The sequence below is a fragment of the Drosophila ananassae genome, chromosome 2L (genome assembly GCF_017639315.1).
Source record: "Drosophila ananassae strain 14024-0371.13 chromosome 2L, ASM1763931v2, whole genome shotgun sequence".
Classification (NCBI taxonomy): Eukaryota; Metazoa; Arthropoda; class Insecta; order Diptera; family Drosophilidae; genus Drosophila; species Drosophila ananassae.
The window spans coordinates 23,190,058-23,207,832 of record NC_057927.1 but is presented as its reverse complement, the minus strand read 5'-3'; the positions used below and the strand labels follow the sequence as shown (position 1 = coordinate 23,207,832).

The following is a 17,775-nucleotide window of genomic DNA, read 5'->3' as shown; positions in this document are numbered from 1 at the left end:
AGTGCTGCTAAGCCGTCGACTTGTTTGTGTTGGCATTAACGTTGCGGGGCCTAAGTTCAGCGGCATTCCCGGCATCTGAGGAAGGAATACCCGGACTGTTGGGTACTAATCATATTTTAGTGCGGTCCAACTAAATGCGGACGGGTCTTTAAACGCCCGTTTTCCCGGCTATTGACACACACAACCCACACACACCCTACCAGCATAGACACACCGAAACTCACATGAACACACACTTAAGAGAAGAATTGTGGTAAGGACGCAGGTAGGACAGGGGTAGAGCAATTTACACCTCAGCTTTGTAAATTCACAAAGTATTGTAAAGGCAAACTGAGATGCTGGCAAGGGTCGACAAATGGATACCGTGCTACTCCAGATACTATACACTCGTTAATCCAGAAATAATATGATATCATTAACATTTTTTTTGAAAGTGTATAAGCCACCCCAGCACTTGATTAGTTCCGGAGCTATTGAAACCCCTTTTTACGAAATCCATCCCCTCCTAAAGCGCTTCAAATAAACAAAAACAGGGTATGCTTGAGGGGCCAAGAAGAGCAGCATGGCTCTAAAGACGTGTTAATGAAGCAGACATGCGGCCCAGAACCCGAAGAGCTGAATCGTGGTCCTCGTCATCGTCTTGGTTTTTTGGGCCGGCTATGTCGTCGGCGCTGAATGAATTTGTATAACTTGCAAATCATGTTGACTGACGAGGAACATCGTGATGTGCAGAGTGCGGAGACCTGTCCCAAGCTTGGGCATGGGCATGGGCTTGGGACCCCTCCGACGTTTACTTTGGCCGGGCAAAATTTGAAAAAGTGTTGAGCGTAGAGTACAAACACCCAATCATATTGTGCCATGCATATTATGAAAATACGTCGGGGGACGATCGAGGGCCAGAGAACGGTCGGGGGTTGTCTGTTCTACTAAATCAACATCATTAAGTTTTCTGTTTATAAAGAAAACACTCGAGCATCGTTTGCGAGCTCTTCTTTCCCCCAGAGTTCAATCTTCACCGAAGACTTCTTCGGTCTTCAGCTTATTGCTCTGCCATCGCCGAGTATTTACACAAAGCGAAGATGCGTGCCGTGTTATTTTAGGCTGGTTCCATCACGGCCAGCGAGAAGACTTCAAAAAGCGATACAGCCAAGTGCCAAACATAAATTAGTAATAGCCAGGTCGAGCAGAAAAGTCTCAGGAAAGTGAAGTGAAGTTTCCTGCATATTTGCCCAGCCATTTTACCAAAGTCCGCGATGCATTCGAAAAGGTCGGGGTTTCTAGAGTCAATCGCAGTTCCCGATCTCTCATATAATGTTTACTGCACTTAGAAAAGGTAATGAAACGAATTTAAAATTAAAAAAAAAATAGTCCCTACTATTAAAATTTCAAGGATCCTTTATAATGCTTAGAAAATAAAATGTTTGACATTATAGATATTCTACGTAGAGATCAATGGGTTCAATTTCTTGATCAGTAAATTAATCCATCATATCACTGAAAGTTGGAGTGATAATTAGAAATTAAATAAAACCATGCTATATGATCTGATTCCATTTTCGTCGGTGTATCTTTCGGCTGCCCCAGACATCCATTATGTGTGTCGAACGAGCGGTGCAACAAAATGCGAGGGAAAAATAAACAACAAAGTCACGAAATTGTTTATACAATAAATAAAATGCGAGAGTGTGTGGAGCGGTGGGTCTGCGCCCCGAACAGCAAAAGTATCTTAAAGATACAAACAAGATGCGAGCATTGGCGCACGCATGCCGAACATGCCATCTCCCAGGACGTTTCTGCATCGCTCAGATACTTAGCAATCGCTTGGTTAGATGCGCGTATCTCCACTTGTATGCGGCTCAAATTACAAGCGGGCAAATGTTTAAATACTTGAGTGCCGAACACATGAGCATATTAACTTTTACTCTGCTCCTCGGTCTGCACTGTTCGGAATTGTCAACACGACAATTCACTTAGATGTGCAGTTCCAACTGCTGCCACTTTCTGACACATTTCCCCGACTCCCCATTCCTCCGGCATGCTCAGGAGCAGATGCAGCCATGTCATTAGAATTCATCCGCTCCTTCTCGTCGCCCGATTTCTTGGCGCCCGGAGGAAAACAGACAAACTTACACAGCGAATTGTTACCGAATGCGGGAACGCCCAAAAGTTGGCAAACACCCGCTCGGTTCAGCCGTTATCTGCACTTGTGTGGCCAAAACTTGCACACTTTTATCTTCCGAGAGAAACTTCATATGAGAAACTATCCTTTGAATTGTCTCCCTTAACAGAGAAGTACCAAGATAGTATGTACATATCTGATGCAATAATAATGTCACACGTTTGAATTAGTTTCTGTGCTTTTCTATCTTTAATCCATCTTCCATCCCATTTATTCTATCGGTCTATTTTTATTAGCCTTTTTATTTGTCTATAAAATTATTTAACATCATACAATGAAAAACTTTTTTATGTTCAATAAATAATTTAATTTAAATAACTTGGTTACATTTATATTTAGTGAATATCTTTAGGCGTGTGGTAAAAAATATTTTCAGAAAGTTTTAAAGCCTTAAAATAGGCAATTTCTTTGGAAATATTTTGGAGTATCCGAAATGGAGGTATTCCGTAAACGGCATGCCTACTGATGGATGGCGACTGGAGCTTGTACTTTAATTCCTCTTCTTGATGACCAGCATTGCCAGGAACTTTCCTTAGCAATCCGGGAACATTTCGCGCTTGTAGTGGGTCATTGACTCCTTCTTGTAGAACGAGTTACTAGCTGCCAGAGTTCCGTTTAGCTTCACACCAAACAATAAAAAGGACAAAACCGACAACATGAAGACATCTTCCGTAACAGTAAACGAAACACGCGCCAGGAGCATCCAACATCCAACTCGGCGTATTACCCAGGACGAAAAAGTAATAAGTGTGTCTATTTGTTTGCAAATATTTCATTTCCCGTACCGTTTACTTTCTATCTCCCCTTTAGTTTCCTCTTACGGGGGCGGTCTACACCATATTTAGATGAAAAAAAAAACAAAATTCGAAAGGGGACGGTTGCGAAAAAAATAGACATCTAGTAGTCTACTAGATGTTTTGAAAACATCTAGTACTTCAAGTTGGAGTTTTGAGAATTTTATTAATCTACCTATTTTAGGGAATGATTATTTCAGATCCTGTTGGTACGCAAGTAATCCTCCTCCTCGTCGTCGTCGGCATCCTCTACCACACTGTACGAGCTCTTACCACCGCCTTCCTTGGCCAAATGCGTTTCAAAGAACTCCTCCACCGTGTCCGTGTTCCATTTGGGTCTTTTGGATGGTCTGGGGGCTTCTTCTTCATCCATCATCTGGTTGAATTCTTGTATCCATTTTCTACTGAAAGTACAATGTTAAATTTAAATAATAGTTTATTAATGAATATTAAAATAATACTTACTTTTTCTTTAATTCAAGGTTTATTAAATGGACCTTTACAGTGGTAAGAGATGCAATAAACTTAATTGCAATCTGTGGTTTTTTGAGGTCATTAATTTTGAAAAATCCTTCCTCCGCATCCGAGTGCAATTCATTGCACAGCTTCGCTCCCAATAGCTCAAAGCGGTTCGAGTTCAAGAAGAAAAGCTGCATATTCCATTGGGGGAATGCATTGAACAGTCGTTTGAGCATGCATTCTACGCTGAGAATCTGAAATTATAAATTTTTTTAATATATAATATGATATTTTTGCAATATATTATTATTTTTACTATTTACCTCATCAAAATATCTGTGCTGCAATTCTTCTGGCACAATTTTCTCCACAAGATCTTTTGTTTTCCCCAATAATTCCAAGAAGTTCGATTTGTTGAAATTTGGGACCATGAAGAGGTTATTGAATACTTCTTCAAAGTTATTATTCCTCTTCATGGTATTTGTAAAATGGTTTAGGTCGTAATTACCCATACTCTGGAGATAGCTAATAGCCGTCATATTCGCTGCACATTTATCAGCTATTGCACAAACCAATTTATGGTGCAACGATGGTTTTTTTAACAGAGTGTTGTGGACTATTTCCACACCTTCTTTTATTGATGCAGAGCCAAGTCGATTTACTCCTGTTGTCATCTGGAAATTACATTATTAATATTATTAAAAAAGGGTATAAAACAATGTATATAAACTATAAAACTTCGGCCGGAGCCGAAGCTTATGTTATTAGATATATATATTGGATCTTATATAGTCGGCCAACTGATCCTTACGAAATCGCAGATCGGCAGATCGAATTGTTTCGCCTTAAGAAGAATCCATAGAAAGTCCCATCCTTCTAGCTAAAAAAACAACAAAGTTATCCCATTTCCGATGAATCAGTTATATGGCAGCTATATAGTTGACCGATCCCGGCCGTTCCTCACTTTTGACCAAAATTATAATACCCTCTGCAAGGGTATAAAAGTATAGAACATAAAATAGATTTATTTACTTACAGCTTTTAGATATACAATTTGCAAGTCCCCTTTTAACGTGGAGAACGCAATCGAAAATATTTTCCATTTATACAACTCCTTTGGGGCATTCTGTAAAAAAATAATAATCAAGAAATATGTACATATGTAGGAAGAAGAAAGGAAACATTTTTCAAAAAGTACTTACTTGCATATCTTTAAGATGGAATTCGTCGAATGCAAAAAAAAAGGGCTCCGCCAAGTCTGCAAATAACTTGAAATTACTGGTGAACAGGCAATATCCCTGTTCCAGAATGTCTTCTTTATTTTTCATCCAGGCATCAAATGCATGGGTGAATCCTATTTGAAAATTATTCAATTCGCGTAAATAATTCATGTTGTTAGTGGTGAGAAATGTTGCAAATGATATTGCCACATAATTTTCGGTATCGCGTGTGGTAAGTTTCACCCACATGGTAAGTTTCGCAACAAGCAGCAGCGTCGTTTGAAGCAACAAATTTTATGATGTTTTCTCCGAAATCCGTGACAATTGGTGTAAGTTTATAATTTTAATTTACATTTCCGATATATATATATATCCGATCCGATATATATATGTATATAATAATATAAGCTGCCACTGCAAGGGTATGTACATATATCAACTTCGGCTCCCGAAGTTAGCTTTCCTCATTAGTATGATACATTTTTAAATTACATTTTTCAGAATTTCTACTTTATTTCTTCCAACGAGGAAATGTTAAAAACGATTCGTGAGGAAATCATTAAGAATGGGTCATCAAAAAACGTGCCCCGCCCCCCGGATTCCGCGGATGCATCGGCTCCAGAAGTGGCCAAAAAGAGGCAAGAAGTGGCCAAAAAGAGGCAAGAAGTGGCCAAAAATAGGCCAGAAGTTTCGCCGGAGAGGATCGCGGTAACTCCTCGGAGGTCGCCCAGTCCCCTTGGAGAATTAAGTAATGTAATGAGTCCTTTGCCGAATCTTCCGAGCCCCCCCCGTGCAGTGGAGGATAATTTAATTAATTTATCGGCCACGCCTCCTCGCAAAAGAAGGAGGTTCCACCCCACAATTTTTTGGAAGCCGGAATCGCACAAGGACGGCAGTGGTCGAGAGTGGACCACATTAAAATATCAATGCGAAATTTGTTTTAAAATTTGCCAAAAACCGAAGGCATATGAGAACCACATAATGTTGTGCAAAAATGATTGCAAAACAGTGGCTTGCAAGTGGTGCCCCTATGTCCAAAAGTCCTCCAATTTGGGAAATCACTGGAAGAGGTGCATGGGGGGGAAAAAATTGTATATCCCCATTGGGGAACAATTGAAGCAGCGGAAAATGTGGTCCGAAATGAAGGACACGTCGGGATCGAAATCGCAAGTGGAAAGTTCGTCTTCAATTCCATTGGTAAGTAATTTTTCGACATTCATATATGTATACATTTTAATTTATTTCTTTTATCAACAGATGAAGACTTTTGAAAAAATATTGCCCACGGAGAAGTTACTTCCTTTCGTGTTTTATTTTACCTCTGTAAGTTTAAAGCTGAATTATAATATTCGAAATGCTAATATAATTGATTTCTTCCAGCGCTGAAAACCCGATCCAGCTTTCACATAATCCTGCCCAGCTTCGACATTAATCTTGTCCAGCTTCGACATAATCTTGTCCAGCTTACAACAACTATTTTACAGAATTTCCCTGGTTATTATTATCTGCATATACATACATATATTATCTGTACATATATATATATATATATATATATTTTGATTTTCGTTTTAGTGTTGAAAATTTCTCAAATTAAGCTGTTGAAAGTGTTGAAAATTTCTCAAATTAAGCTGCTGGAAAAATAAATTTTTTTTTCATCCTACTTTTTCAATTGCAACGATTTTAATCTTTTGAAAAGAGTAGACACCCTGTGCCGTTGAAAACAAAACCACCACGTGATGGCGCCTCTACACTATTCCGGTGGCGCTTTGCCAAAGGCGGCCACTAGATGAAGCTGCAATTGGCGGTAAATTTAAAAACGAATATTTCTTATTACAAGTGTCCTCCTAATTTATATTTATATAAATTTTCCTATTAGTAGTATTGATCCCCCCTAAAATTACTTCTATAAAAACATGATTATTCCAGAGACTCAACAGAGACTTTATACAGAAATAAAAAAACAGTCACTTTTCTTAAAGGGAAAGTAAATATTTCATTTCTAGAAGTTTCCCTCTAGCAATTTCTTTTTTTCCTGTATCATCATCCATAGTGGTGTTATGACATTGAAATGTTCTCGAAATCAAAACGCAAAACGATAAATTTTTATCCACATAGCACTTTAATACTTGTATTAACGAAAACAATTAAATAGACCTTAAATTAGGCTTATTCACTAGCAACTGAGGAGTCTAAGCCTAATCGACGTAGAATTGCTCGATAGGAACGTTCTTGAGGAGCTGGTTGGCGAGTTTGCCGAACTCACTGGCCAACTTCTTCTGCAACTGGGCCTGCATGGCCTCCAGAACGATTTGTGAGTTTTCGCGCAGGAACAGATTCGTGGCCTCGACTGCAAAAAAAAATAAAGATTTATTATTTGTTCACAAATATTCAAAACAAGGAACTTACGCAGAATGCGATTGTTATTGAAGGCTCCTGAAATGCTCATTTTGACATCCTTCACATCCAGGACCAAACTGAGGCCATCGATGTGCAGGTAGTTTCCACCCTTGGCCGCGTGCACGGATGTCTTTCCGGTGAGGTCAGCGCTCACTCCTTCGAACACGGCATGGAAGTCTCCGCCCCCGGAAGCCGGCAGGATCAGAAGGACACCCGAACTGGTATACTTGGCCTCAATCTTCAGCTTGGGCATCACAATCTTGGCCTTGAAGGGCTCGCTACCTTCGCTCAGTTTCAAGGACTTGACCTGGAAGTTGCTGGCTCCAAAGGCCTCCATATTTTTAAGGGTAATCTTATAGCCCTGGGGTCCTTCGGTCAATTGCAGAGCCAGGGTGTCCATCTTGAAGGGTTCCACAGAGGGAAGCTGAAACAGAATAAAAGGATATATTTAGGTTTAAGTTTAAGGGGGCAGGATGGTTTGAGACTTCAAAAAAATTTTTTTTTCAGAAATTTTTTATATAATTACATTATCTTAGGAATATCCTGTGAAAGTTTCATGTCGATCGAACTAAAACTTGCTGAGATACCGATTTTCTAGTTTCTTTCTCTCCATATACTTTCCATTGCTTTTAAAACTTTAGACGCGTTATTCTCAAAACAACTTTTTCAAGGCGGTGCGTAACGTAACTCAAAAAGTAATGCTCGGATCTAAATAAAATTTTGCACACATCTTTAATACAATAAATACTTGCGGATGAACGAATGCTTTTTTTTTTTTAAATTTTATTTCACCATTTTTACGGGCAATAATGGGCGGGTTTTTATGTAAAAATGGTTCCTCCGACTTTACATCCGCGCCAAAAATTCAAAATCGCATATTTTTCAAAATGGTTTCGTTCATCCGCACAAGAAACTGATATTTTAAGTAAATCAATTCAATTTATGTATTTCCGATAACACTGTAAGGCCAGACTTTACGCACAGCAAGAGACCAATTTTTGGAAGCGACTCCGGCCGACTGCCCGTTACGGGATAAATTATAATTATTTCTTAAAAATAAAAATTCCTAGATACTCTCCAAATATAGCCATTAATTGTGTAAAAAAATTGAATTGATATATTTACTCAGACATAACAAAAAAAAATCGCAAAAAACTGCTATTTTTCAGCCTCTGAAAAATCCTGCCCCCTTAAAACAATATTTATTTTCCACCATCTAATTTCCCAAACTCTTGTACCACTGTTGGGATATTCGACTATTTCCGTAGCTTTCGCGCTGAAAACCACCATTATGCAAGTACGAAAGTCCCAGTGACTTCCATTTGATTTGCATCTTATGCAACTGCAACCCGTTTCCAACGAAAACGGGACAAGAAAGTCGAAAGGAAAGGTGCGAAAACTAATGGACCATATGGGAAGGTCACTCACCTGGATTGCAGGAATGCCTTCGGCCAGATAGGGCTTCAGGTGTTCAATGGCCCCAATAAAGCAGTCCACCAGCTTTGGGTCATCTCGACGGCACTGTTTGATATAGGCGGCTGCAAATAAATAAAAAATATTTATTATTTGTTAATCATCACTCATAAGTGCAAAAAAAATTGAAGATCAACAGAAACCGCAACTCTACCAGTTTTAATTCCTGTAAAGTTCATCGACTCTGCAGACGAGCTCGAAAATAAAAAAAAATAATAAGCTTGGACTTGGAATGGCCTCCAACCAGCCAGATCAAGATCGTGTTAATTAAATATGGATTTGGTTCAGAGTCTGCATTTTGATGGGCTTACATTCGGGCACTTGGCATGCGATGCGATGCGATGCGATGCGGAAGCGAATCTCTGTTGACATTCGTCGGAGCTTCAAGCCGGGGTTGTCCCCCTTTTGTGTTTTGCTTCAGTCATTTGTCAAACAAAACCGTGTCGCCGATCGCAATTAGCACTATGTTTCATATTTTTTTCGGCTTGATAAGTGGTCAGACTTAAGTATGTGGCGATAAACTTGACATTTGACATATTCCCCAAGATGTGAATGCATTCCTTCTACACAAAAAGTGTGAAAAGCTAATGAAAGTGCTAATTAGGTATTCACCGAACACCGCACCTTGGATGCTTTGAAAATTCTCATTTAGTTTGGCTCATTAAGTTACAATCGATCTTTCTAGTATAGAGTAGTTTTAAGGGTGAGATAAGCTGCCAAAACTTTTAGCTTGTTTACGTTAGAGATCAACAGTTCATCGCAGGTGATAAAATTTGTGAAAATATCAACAAATTAGATAACAAGTAACTCCAAAGGCGTGAAAATAATGCATATTGTATAATTACTTTCAGAAAACCCCTAGGAAACACCAAATTGATGTTGACAGTCAGTCATTTCTCAAAATTTTAAATATTTTATTTGGTAAAAGTTAAAAATAAGGCCCTAATCAAAATACTTTATAAACACTTACGAGTCTCAGCCTGAACCAACCAAAGGGTCTGCAGCACAAGAATAAGGCACACGGATCTCAGCATTGCGGCTATTTAATATCACAACTGAGCAGCTTAGTTAAAGGTTTTAAGCTTATAAGATTGTACCACACAACGAGGATGGGTATATATTTTTGTGGATTTTATTTGTGCACTTTGGAGTCTTGGTAGTTGGTCCAACGTCCGTTAACGCGAAGCTGAGAACGCAAACTGCGAGCCAGCCGCCGGTCGATCAGCGATTTTAAAGCCCCGTGGGGAAAATAAAACGAGATGCAAACCGGAGCTTAAGTCCCGACGCCAAAGTCGGCAGAGAACTTCAACTTAGCCGATCTGAGGGTATAGCTGATGGGTCGGAGTGGCTTAGTGACTGACTGACCGAATGCTCAGCTGACTTCTTGGCGTCTTCGGCTTCTTTGGTTTCTGTGGCTTCTGTGCAATATTTTGGCTTGTTTGCCCATTTTTCGAGTGCCATAAAAAGTAATAATTAAGCAATTCTATTTTCGCAATCACCTGCCTGCTGACTGCTGAGATGCAGTTTACTGCCTGCAACCTGCAACTGCAAGAATTGTCGGTCAGTGCATCTTCACACGTGGCCAACCTTCTATAAACTGACCACAGAAGAGCCCTGGCTACAAGTCGTAGTTGTGGTCAAAGGAGGATAATCATTAACCACCGAAAAAAACAATCTTTAATCTCGACTTATAATTATAAGTGACATCTTAGCAAGCTTAAGAGATGTCTTTAAAAGCAGCAATAAACAGTATAATTCGTACAGCTTCCTTTTATTCTGGGCATGATCGTCAACAACCTTGATACACTGAACAGAATCTGTATCTTCTTGGAAACGGCACAAGGTAAGCCGGCCAAGTAAACTCGTTACCTGTGGTAGCGGCAATATTGCCACCTCCATTGCGGCTCTAATTAAAAGTGTGTGAGTGTATGCGGCTCTTAATTGCCCATTAGAGTAAGATATAATACAATGTTTGCTTTTGAAGCAGGCTTAAATAGACAACATCTGAATAGAACTTCTGAATACTCTAGAGTAGATATTACATTCTTGTAATGGGTGCAAAAAATACAAACGAGTTAGATAATTTATGTAATGGTTGGCTTGGCATTTTAAAGGTGATTGCCGACAATCATGTGGCTACTGACTCATATTCACAATTACTAATTAAACGATTTAAATATTTGTTTATTATCACTCAATTACAACTGCATACTTGCCTTAGAGACACACTAACTTTTTCTCTGGAATCTCTGCAATCACTTCCTCACGCAGTGTGGCGAATGAATTATTCATGTATCGAACAGGTTGGGAGCAGAGATCTATAGTTATGGGAAGATTCCTGCTAGACCAGTATCTATAAAATTATATAATTGGCAGACGGTGAGTAAGCGAAAGTCAAGAAGACCTGACAACCGAATTAATAAATCTAATTAAAGGTCTAGGTGAGAACTTTCAGATTCTTTTTCGTAGAATATTGTGGGAAAACTAAAGTACTTACTCTTTGCCCTGTGAACGGAACGAACTGAACTCTTAAACTGTTTACAATGGCCCTGAACACGAACAAATAGAGTTTGGGGAAGTATCTGCGGCGAGCACTTATTTGTCATACAAAAGCCAAAGCCTCTTCGCCGATTCTAAAGGCTGTTGAAAGGCTGTCTGCCGCACAATGCGGGTAAATACGGTTTTAAATACATCTCATTTTCTATATGTATCTGCACAAAAGATCTACTGATAATAAAGGCAAATGCGTTGCGGAAAACATATTTCAAATCTTATTGTTTCATATCTGCAATCATTGTTTGTCTAATTCTAAGGAAAATGTGCAAGAGTTTACAGGTTGTTACCTAAGTTTAATGCCAAATAATAAATTACTCAAATGAATTTGAAAATATGCAAGTTTTGGCTATTAAATCAAATGGAATCTTTCTACGTATTTTCGGATAATTAAATTTACAAACACTGTGTCATGCTTAACGGGCAAAAATACGTACTTTTCCTAGAAAAATAAATCTTTTTGGCAAAACAAGTTCTACCAACCACCAACTCATAAAGTCGGATTAAGAACCACTTTCAATCTTAACTCAGACCTCATAATTTAATTTGCACTTAATCAAGCCATCCACTTCCCTGTGACCCAGTAATTTGTTGTTCCATCCGGATACTCAAACAATGTTGAAAGGGATTCACAACTGCATCCACCTTGACCTTGAGCCGAGTCAATGGCCAGATACACAGCCTCACAGATACACACTCACACCGATGCGCTTATTTTACATTCGAAAACCTCTTTAGACTCAAGATGCAGGCTAATTTCTCGTGGCATACTTTCAGGCATTCGACTAACAGTGATGGTGCAAAAAATTGATAATGGCATAGGGACTAATATTCAAAAGACTTCAATTGTAAAATGTATATTCATTATTAAGCTTTCAATGAAAAATAAATAATTTAAAATTTAATTGAGAAGAACTTATGAAATAGAAATTTTTATTTCATTCTTGATCATATGAATCGCCTCCCACAACACTTCCTCTTAAAAATGTACAATTTAAATGCAAAACGCACAATAGCCAATAAATGAAAATATTCTCGACAGCGGCGCATAAAGTTTCATGAAAAGTATCCAAGACAATTGCATATCATTTTGAGGGCTTGTCTTCAATTCATGAATGAGTTGTGAGTAACTCGTGAAATAAACATTTCTGATTTATTAGGGTTAACACTCTGGATGGTATGAAGTCCCTGTCTGTTTGCTTGTTTGGATGTGTGGCTGGATAATGACTGCCCATTATACCACTGCGTTCTAATGACAGGGCTTGACCTTTTGGCCAGAAGTGGATCCGAGCTAGAAAGGAATCTGCAACACAAAAAGGTGAGAACATAAGCAGAGCGACTAATCCCAGCTTGTAGGCTCTCGCTAATGATGCTTGGATGATTTAAGACTGTCTTATTACCAGGCTACAGTCTTGGCAGTGGGAGGCTGGTCCACAAGTCACAGACCCTTTAAACTTAACCTTCAGTGGACCCATCCCAATGCGTACTTATGATTGCACAGGAAGAAATACAATTATTTTATGATATTTATACTGTTATATGGATGGGTAATTGCAAAAATTTGCTCTCGGTGCAGCGACGACGACCTGTCTACTAAGTACACCCCGATTTCTGGGGTGTGGCAGAGGGGTCTTTTGTTCGTCTTTCTTTCTCTGGCTCTTTCGCTGCATTTTCGTTGGCGCTTTCGAGCCGACTTCTTGCTGGTTAAAATGGCTTGGACCAGGGCATGGCAAGCTCATTCCTCAGCCAAGTCGCGAGAAAGTTGGACGCAAAGTAAGCGCACCCGAAGAAAGCAGCAGAAGAAGACGGTGTACTCATAAGACCGACCGGGGACCGAAGACAATCCGATACTTTATTCAAGAACAAACAGTGAACTGGTTGGAGGTCTGGGCTGTAGTGACCCACTTCCATACTCCAAAACGAAAGAATTTCCGCTCCAAAGTGAAACCGGGCGCTGTATTTCGATTCCGAGTTCAAAATTCTTTCCCAACTGTTTTCGCTTTCGCTCGTAAAGACGGACCTGCTACGTCATCTAACTGAAATTAGCATATATCAATACGAACTGACCAACGGACGGAAGAGAGTCGGCCAAAACGTGCTAATCAATTACGAAACTAGCCAAAAGTGAAACACTAATCAATAATTTTGTTACTTGTACTTTCATGCAGACGAACCATAAAATGTCTCGAAAAATCGGATTCATTGTGCTGGTCGCCATGCTGGGACTCTCCATTGCCCAGGAGCAACGTAAGTAGTGATCAAACTATATAATCGCCAGACCGATTTGGCCATGGCTTTCTCGGCCACGGGTTACATCAAACGAAACCCGCACTTTCCAGCCAGTCCTTAGACACGTTCGCCGGCAAAACTGCCAAACGGCTAACCCATCAGACCAAGAGGGATAAGTGGCCCTCTAAATTGGCAGTAATTAATTGCCACCCCAAAGACGTGCCTCGGCAACAAGAAAGTCGGCTATTGTCACAACTGGCACTGAAATAGTTTCCAGAAAAGCCATATCGTAGGTTAATAGTTCAAGTTCTGCGGTTCTTTACTCGGTTTTTGCAATCAAAACTAAAGATTAATCAGAAAGCCGGGTATTAAACTTTTATTTTCCAAAAAAATTCCACTATGGGTACTAGAAAATCATCAATTCTGGCAAAGGCACGTTTTCAAGATATCTGTGCTTTGAACCCTTTTGAATTTATAGAAAAATTTGAATATTTTGGTTTAGAGGCATACACTTTCTTTGAAAAGGTTTTCAGAGTAATAAAAGTCTGCCAAAATGCAATGCTCAATCAAAAGTCTATCGCCTCATCCTCGCTTTTGTCAGATTTGTTAATTAACCCGGCAATAAACCTGTCACCGGTAGCAGGTATACGACTCATATGGCAGGCCGAACATGTTCACAGTGATTATCCGTTGAGAGATCTGCCAGGTAATTGTGAACTTGAACCTCACATCAACTCACGCATTCACCTGGGAATCGCAATCGCAATTAACCGGCGAGCGAATCTTCAACTTTATTGTGAGCCTTTGATTAATTCAGCAATGCACTTGCTACTGCACTGACAGACAATGCCTCCATGAATAGGCAAAACTCAACAATTAGGGAGCATTGCATGCAGTATTTGTCCCACACATTGTCTGACAAACTAAGGTGATCTCTTCCAGCCTACTACCTGCAACAGTGCCCCCGGGACGAGGCTCAGATCAACGAATGTTTGAAGGAAAGTGGCAACAAATTGGTCCATTACTTGCAAAAGGGAGTGCCTGAGTTGGATATTTATGAGGTGAGAGCAAAAGTTTATCTATTTTGAATACAAATATTTCATATATCCATGAATCTCATTTACAGATCGAACCCGTTCAGATCGACGAAATCGGCATTGTTCTGGGAAGTGGTCCCGATGGATATCGTGCCCTCTTCCGGAACATCCAGGCCTACGGTGTGAGCAACATCACTGTCACAAATGTCCGGTAAGTTAGAACTAATTGCGAGTTTAACGCTTTGCCTTTCCTTTGAGATTGTTTGAGTCGTTGAGTGTTTAGGTCACGTTGGCTTTGAACCGCATCTCACACTTAAAGTGTCCATACATCATGATTGGATGTGGGCTAGGAGTGGTGGACTACCTTGGGGCTGAAACGAGTTGTCCGAACAATTGGCGTATCATTGCAGTATTACTTTTTCATTGATCCTTCAATTTTCAGGGTCCATTAAAAAGGGAATCTTCATGTTTTGAATGCAGGTTTTTATCATATGCCTGGATTTCTTGAACAATCGATCTGTTCTGTAAAGATTTTGATGGCTAAACTCATAGTTCTTGGTATAAGGTTTATCATTCAAGTTTAATTTAATCAATTAATTAATTTTTTATTGATTTAAATGCCATTTAGAGCAATACATGTTCCCTATTTATCTGCACTTCTATGACCTTTACCATTGTTTTATTGACTGCTTAGTGAGTCAGTGAGTCAATCGGTGTGTCAACATTGTGGAAGATCGTTTAAGTGAGCTCAGTTTCCGATCGGTTGTAAAGGGGTTTGCCGTAGCCTCGGCTTTGGCCCAAAGCTCACTGTTTTGATTTACGACCGAAACGTTTTGCACACGCTCCGATCGATTGAGCAATAACCGATTTGCATTTCAATGGTTCGCCCATTCTAACCTGAACGTTTTACGAGTATGTTTGCCGAGTTTTATTTGCAATCTTGCGGGATTTTTATTGAATAATAATATAAGCGCGTAATGCCCCCAACTAGGTGTTTGCCCATTTCGTTGAAGAACTAATAATGGGGCTAGTCATAGACTTTTCAAGAAATTTATAAATAAAATACTGTGGTTTTCAGGAAATTTTTAATAGAATTTATTAAACTGTTTTACGAGAAATTTAGTCAAGTAGATATTCTTCGAATCACATCATCATATTCAGTTCCCTTTAATTCGATATTAAATATTAATTTCAAGAACAATTAATTTGAATGATCGCCTAAGCTTCTGTTTTTTATTGACACCTTATTTTCATGCCCCAGAAGCGATTGGTGTTGATGGCCACAGATCGGCTTTAACTGCACGATTATGCAACATCCAAAGCCAAGAACACTTTAAGTAAAGCTTTCCGGTATTTGGAACAACAGAAACGTCCAATGGCAACCGACTATAGACACTTGGCACTCAATTGGCGAAAAATAAAAGAAGCCAAGACAAGTGGCAACGACGGGCCCACAGATCGTTGACCAAGAAACGAGCCAGAAAAGTGTGCCACCTTTAGATTCTAGAAGTGGAGAGCAGTCTTTGGACCGGTTTTATCCATCGGTTTCGGTTTCACTTGTGCATTTACATTGCCAGAATGTGTCTAAAGGAAGTAATTCCATATAATTTAATTCAATAAAGTCTTAATTTTATGTTCGAAAGTATAGACAAGATACAAGAAACTTTAAGAACTTTTCATTGACATATCCTTTTTCAGTGTCCTTGATAATTGTGGGATAATTCCAAATGTCCAATGAAGGTCAACTAGTTCCAACTATACTCAAACTGTTCTCTTATTTTTATCAATTCTTTGATTTAAGAGACTTTCAATGTTAAACACATGGTATAATAAAGCGACTGCTCATCTTCAACTGAAATGAATGAAATGGCAGTTTCAGGCAAAACTCATTATCACTGTCATTGCCATTAGATGTGCGCATTAATATCTTTATCTCTGTGTCACCTGCAGCTCCGACTTGGACTCGCTTCAGTTCCAGCTGACGTGCGAGATTCCGCGAATTCGCGTCAAGGCTCAGTACAGGTCTACAGGTGTGCTGATCTTGGTGAAGGCCTCCGGTGCCGGCGACTACTGGGGAGAGTATGGTGGGTATTGTGGTGTAGTATCTCCTATACTGGCTAGACTAATAATCCTTGGTATTGCAGAGGGCGTCAAGGCCAAGATCTACTTCAAGGCACTGGCCAATGAGGGAGCTGATGGTCGCACCTACCTGACCACCGATTCCGTCAAAATGGACTTCAACGTTAAGGAAATCCAGATGGGAGTGGACAACATCGCCAATGGCAATTCTGTCATACGTAAGTACCATCAATAATTTTAATATACTTTATATTTCATACACTTTTCCCATCTCGCAGAGGCTGCCCTGAACCTCTTCATCAACTCAAACTCCCAGGAGTTGCTCAAGGAAATGAAGCCGGCGCTGAGAACCAAGCTCACCCTTGTTATTCGCAACTTCATGGATCGCATTTTCGCCAAAATCCCATTGGATGAATGGATCAACCTGAACTAGATTGTAGATGCCCTAATATAAGCCCTAATTTATTACAAAGAGTTCAAGCTAAATAAACTATTTAAATAATATCATTTATGGGTCTTACTTAATCCGGGAGCTTCGTAACTCCAGCAATACAGTTGAATATAATCCGATTTGAGCATTAGGCAACTGGAATCAGAGTTATCATTAGATGCACGTCAGGTCGGCATGCAAATTTAAGGTCTTAGACATCAGAATGAATGAAAAATGTGGGAAAGAATTCATAAATAACCGGACATAGGAAAACCTGCCAAGATATTTTATATTTTAATGCCTTTTTGGAAGCGAAACAGAAGCTTTATTGTGCTTGCTGTCGTAATTTCTATAATGGCATCATTTGAAATAATTTAACTTGTTTTAAAAAGATTTACATATCGTATACAACTATTCAATGAATCCCTAATGTGAGATTCACATTTTGATTAAGTTTATCAAGGGAGTCTTCCCTCCTAGAAGAAAAAGCACACACTTGGAAATTCCACAGATAAATAGAAGATTCTAAATAGGCTAGTCATCTTCTTACCACACTAGATTGGGTAACTAAACTGTGAATGGGTCATATTTAAGCGTACGACTCTCTGGGACAAGGTCTGGAAAACAATCTTTACTTTGTATCCGAATTGCGTGCACTCTGGCAATTTTCCGAAATCCATAATCAGCCGTCGCAACGAACCATAGCCAGTAAATGCCTTGATCCCGGGTCGTTTCAAGGCGGGGAAAGCTTTTCGCCATCGGACGGATCATATCATATTATACAACTCCCAGAGTTAGCAGATTGTCAACACACGACCCCCACCAAAGATGTTGGAGTGGCGTGATTGCGACAGGCACGACAGCGAATAGAACGATCTGCCCGGCCCCCATTCCATAATTTCCAGTAGCCTCTGCCCCCTAC

The 17,775-nt window shown here is 39.6% G+C and overlaps 4 protein-coding genes and 1 long non-coding RNA gene across 8 annotated transcripts; 3 read left to right on the top strand and 2 right to left on the bottom strand.

Annotated features, from left to right (window-relative positions):
- Positions 1-2,535: 2,535 nt before the first annotated feature.
- LOC123258395 lies at positions 2,536-3,290 on the top strand. Its single transcript, XR_006508054.1, has 2 exons — positions 2,536-2,919; positions 2,990-3,290. It is a non-coding gene; the product is annotated as an uncharacterized LOC123258395 (long non-coding RNA).
- On the bottom strand, positions 3,114-6,068 carry LOC6501687. 2 transcript variants are annotated; one of them, XM_001955727.4, is made up of 6 exons: positions 5,972-6,068; positions 4,635-4,786; positions 4,469-4,558; positions 3,756-4,106; positions 3,439-3,686; positions 3,114-3,377 (listed from the first exon to the last, which is right to left on the bottom strand). In XM_001955727.4, the coding sequence occupies exons 2-6, from the start codon at positions 4,758-4,760 to the stop codon at positions 3,170-3,172; spliced, it is 1,023 nt and encodes a 340-aa protein (XP_001955763.3). In that variant the 5' UTR covers positions 4,761-4,786; positions 5,972-6,068; the 3' UTR covers positions 3,114-3,169. The 2 variants fall into 2 exon arrangements, with proteins under 2 accessions (XP_001955763.3, XP_032305351.1); XM_032449460.2 differs by having other exon boundaries at positions 3,114-3,374.
- Positions 4,903-6,164, top strand: LOC26513765. Of its 3 annotated transcripts, XR_006508053.1 has the most exons (4): positions 5,057-5,074; positions 5,154-5,849; positions 5,910-5,975; positions 6,033-6,164. XR_006508053.1 is itself a non-coding variant. In XM_032449462.2 (3 exons), the coding sequence occupies exons 1-3, from the start codon at positions 4,949-4,951 to the stop codon at positions 6,036-6,038; spliced, it is 858 nt and encodes a 285-aa protein (XP_032305353.1). In that variant the 5' UTR covers positions 4,903-4,948. The 3 variants fall into 3 exon arrangements, 2 of the variants coding, with proteins under 2 accessions (XP_032305353.1, XP_032305354.1); XM_032449462.2 differs by lacking the exon at positions 5,057-5,074 and adding an exon at positions 4,903-4,981 and having other exon boundaries at positions 5,910-6,038; XM_032449463.2 differs by lacking the exon at positions 5,057-5,074.
- Positions 6,165-6,751: 587 nt separating this feature from the next.
- On the bottom strand, positions 6,752-9,811 carry LOC6501686. The gene is made up of 4 exons (XM_001955726.4): positions 9,496-9,811; positions 8,481-8,590; positions 7,062-7,476; positions 6,752-7,002 (listed from the first exon to the last, which is right to left on the bottom strand). Exons 1-4 carry the CDS (start codon positions 9,557-9,559, stop codon positions 6,851-6,853), a joined length of 741 nt encoding a protein of 246 aa, XP_001955762.1. The 5' UTR covers positions 9,560-9,811; the 3' UTR covers positions 6,752-6,850.
- A 2,944-nt stretch (positions 9,812-12,755) lies between these two features.
- On the top strand, positions 12,756-16,930 carry LOC6498875 (protein takeout). Its single transcript, XM_001955725.4, has 7 exons — positions 12,756-12,851; positions 13,247-13,325; positions 14,250-14,368; positions 14,434-14,555; positions 16,295-16,428; positions 16,489-16,641; positions 16,702-16,930. Exons 2-7 carry the CDS (start codon positions 13,259-13,261, stop codon positions 16,854-16,856), a joined length of 750 nt encoding a protein of 249 aa, XP_001955761.1. The 5' UTR covers positions 12,756-12,851; positions 13,247-13,258; the 3' UTR covers positions 16,857-16,930.
- Positions 16,931-17,775: the final 845 nt, after the last annotated feature.

Excerpts from the sequence above, each read along its gene's own strand:
- LOC6501687 (XM_001955727.4), bottom strand. The coding sequence starts at position 4,760 with ATGAAAAATAAAGAAGACATTCTGGAACAGGGATATTGCCTGTTCACC. Across the intron at positions 4,107-4,468 it reads AAATTGTATATCTAAAAGCT|ATGACAACAGGAGTAAATCG; the intron begins GTAAGTAAATAA and ends TGTAATTTCCAG. Across the intron at positions 3,687-3,755 it reads AGCACAGATATTTTGATGAG|ATTCTCAGCGTAGAATGCAT; the intron begins GTAAATAGTAAA and ends TTATAATTTCAG.
- LOC6498875 (XM_001955725.4), top strand. The coding sequence starts at position 13,259 with ATGTCTCGAAAAATCGGATTCATTGTGCTGGTCGCCATGCTGGGACTC. Across the intron at positions 14,556-16,294 it reads ATCACTGTCACAAATGTCCG|CTCCGACTTGGACTCGCTTC; the intron begins GTAAGTTAGAAC and ends TGTCACCTGCAG. Across the intron at positions 16,429-16,488 it reads CGACTACTGGGGAGAGTATG|AGGGCGTCAAGGCCAAGATC; the intron begins GTGGGTATTGTG and ends TTGGTATTGCAG.
- LOC6501686 (XM_001955726.4), bottom strand. The coding sequence starts at position 9,559 with ATGCTGAGATCCGTGTGCCTTATTCTTGTGCTGCAGACCCTTTGGTTG. Across the intron at positions 8,591-9,495 it reads GTTGGTTCAGGCTGAGACTC|CCGCCTATATCAAACAGTGC; the intron begins GTAAGTGTTTAT and ends ATTTATTTGCAG. Across the intron at positions 7,003-7,061 it reads CAATAACAATCGCATTCTGC|TCGAGGCCACGAATCTGTTC; the intron begins GTAAGTTCCTTG and ends TTTTTTTTGCAG.
- LOC26513765 (XM_032449462.2), top strand. The coding sequence starts at position 4,949 with ATGATGTTTTCTCCGAAATCCGTGACAATTGGT. Across the intron at positions 4,982-5,153 it reads CGAAATCCGTGACAATTGGT|AATTTCTACTTTATTTCTTC; the intron begins GTAAGTTTATAA and ends TACATTTTTCAG. Across the intron at positions 5,850-5,909 it reads GTTCGTCTTCAATTCCATTG|ATGAAGACTTTTGAAAAAAT; the intron begins GTAAGTAATTTT and ends TTTTATCAACAG.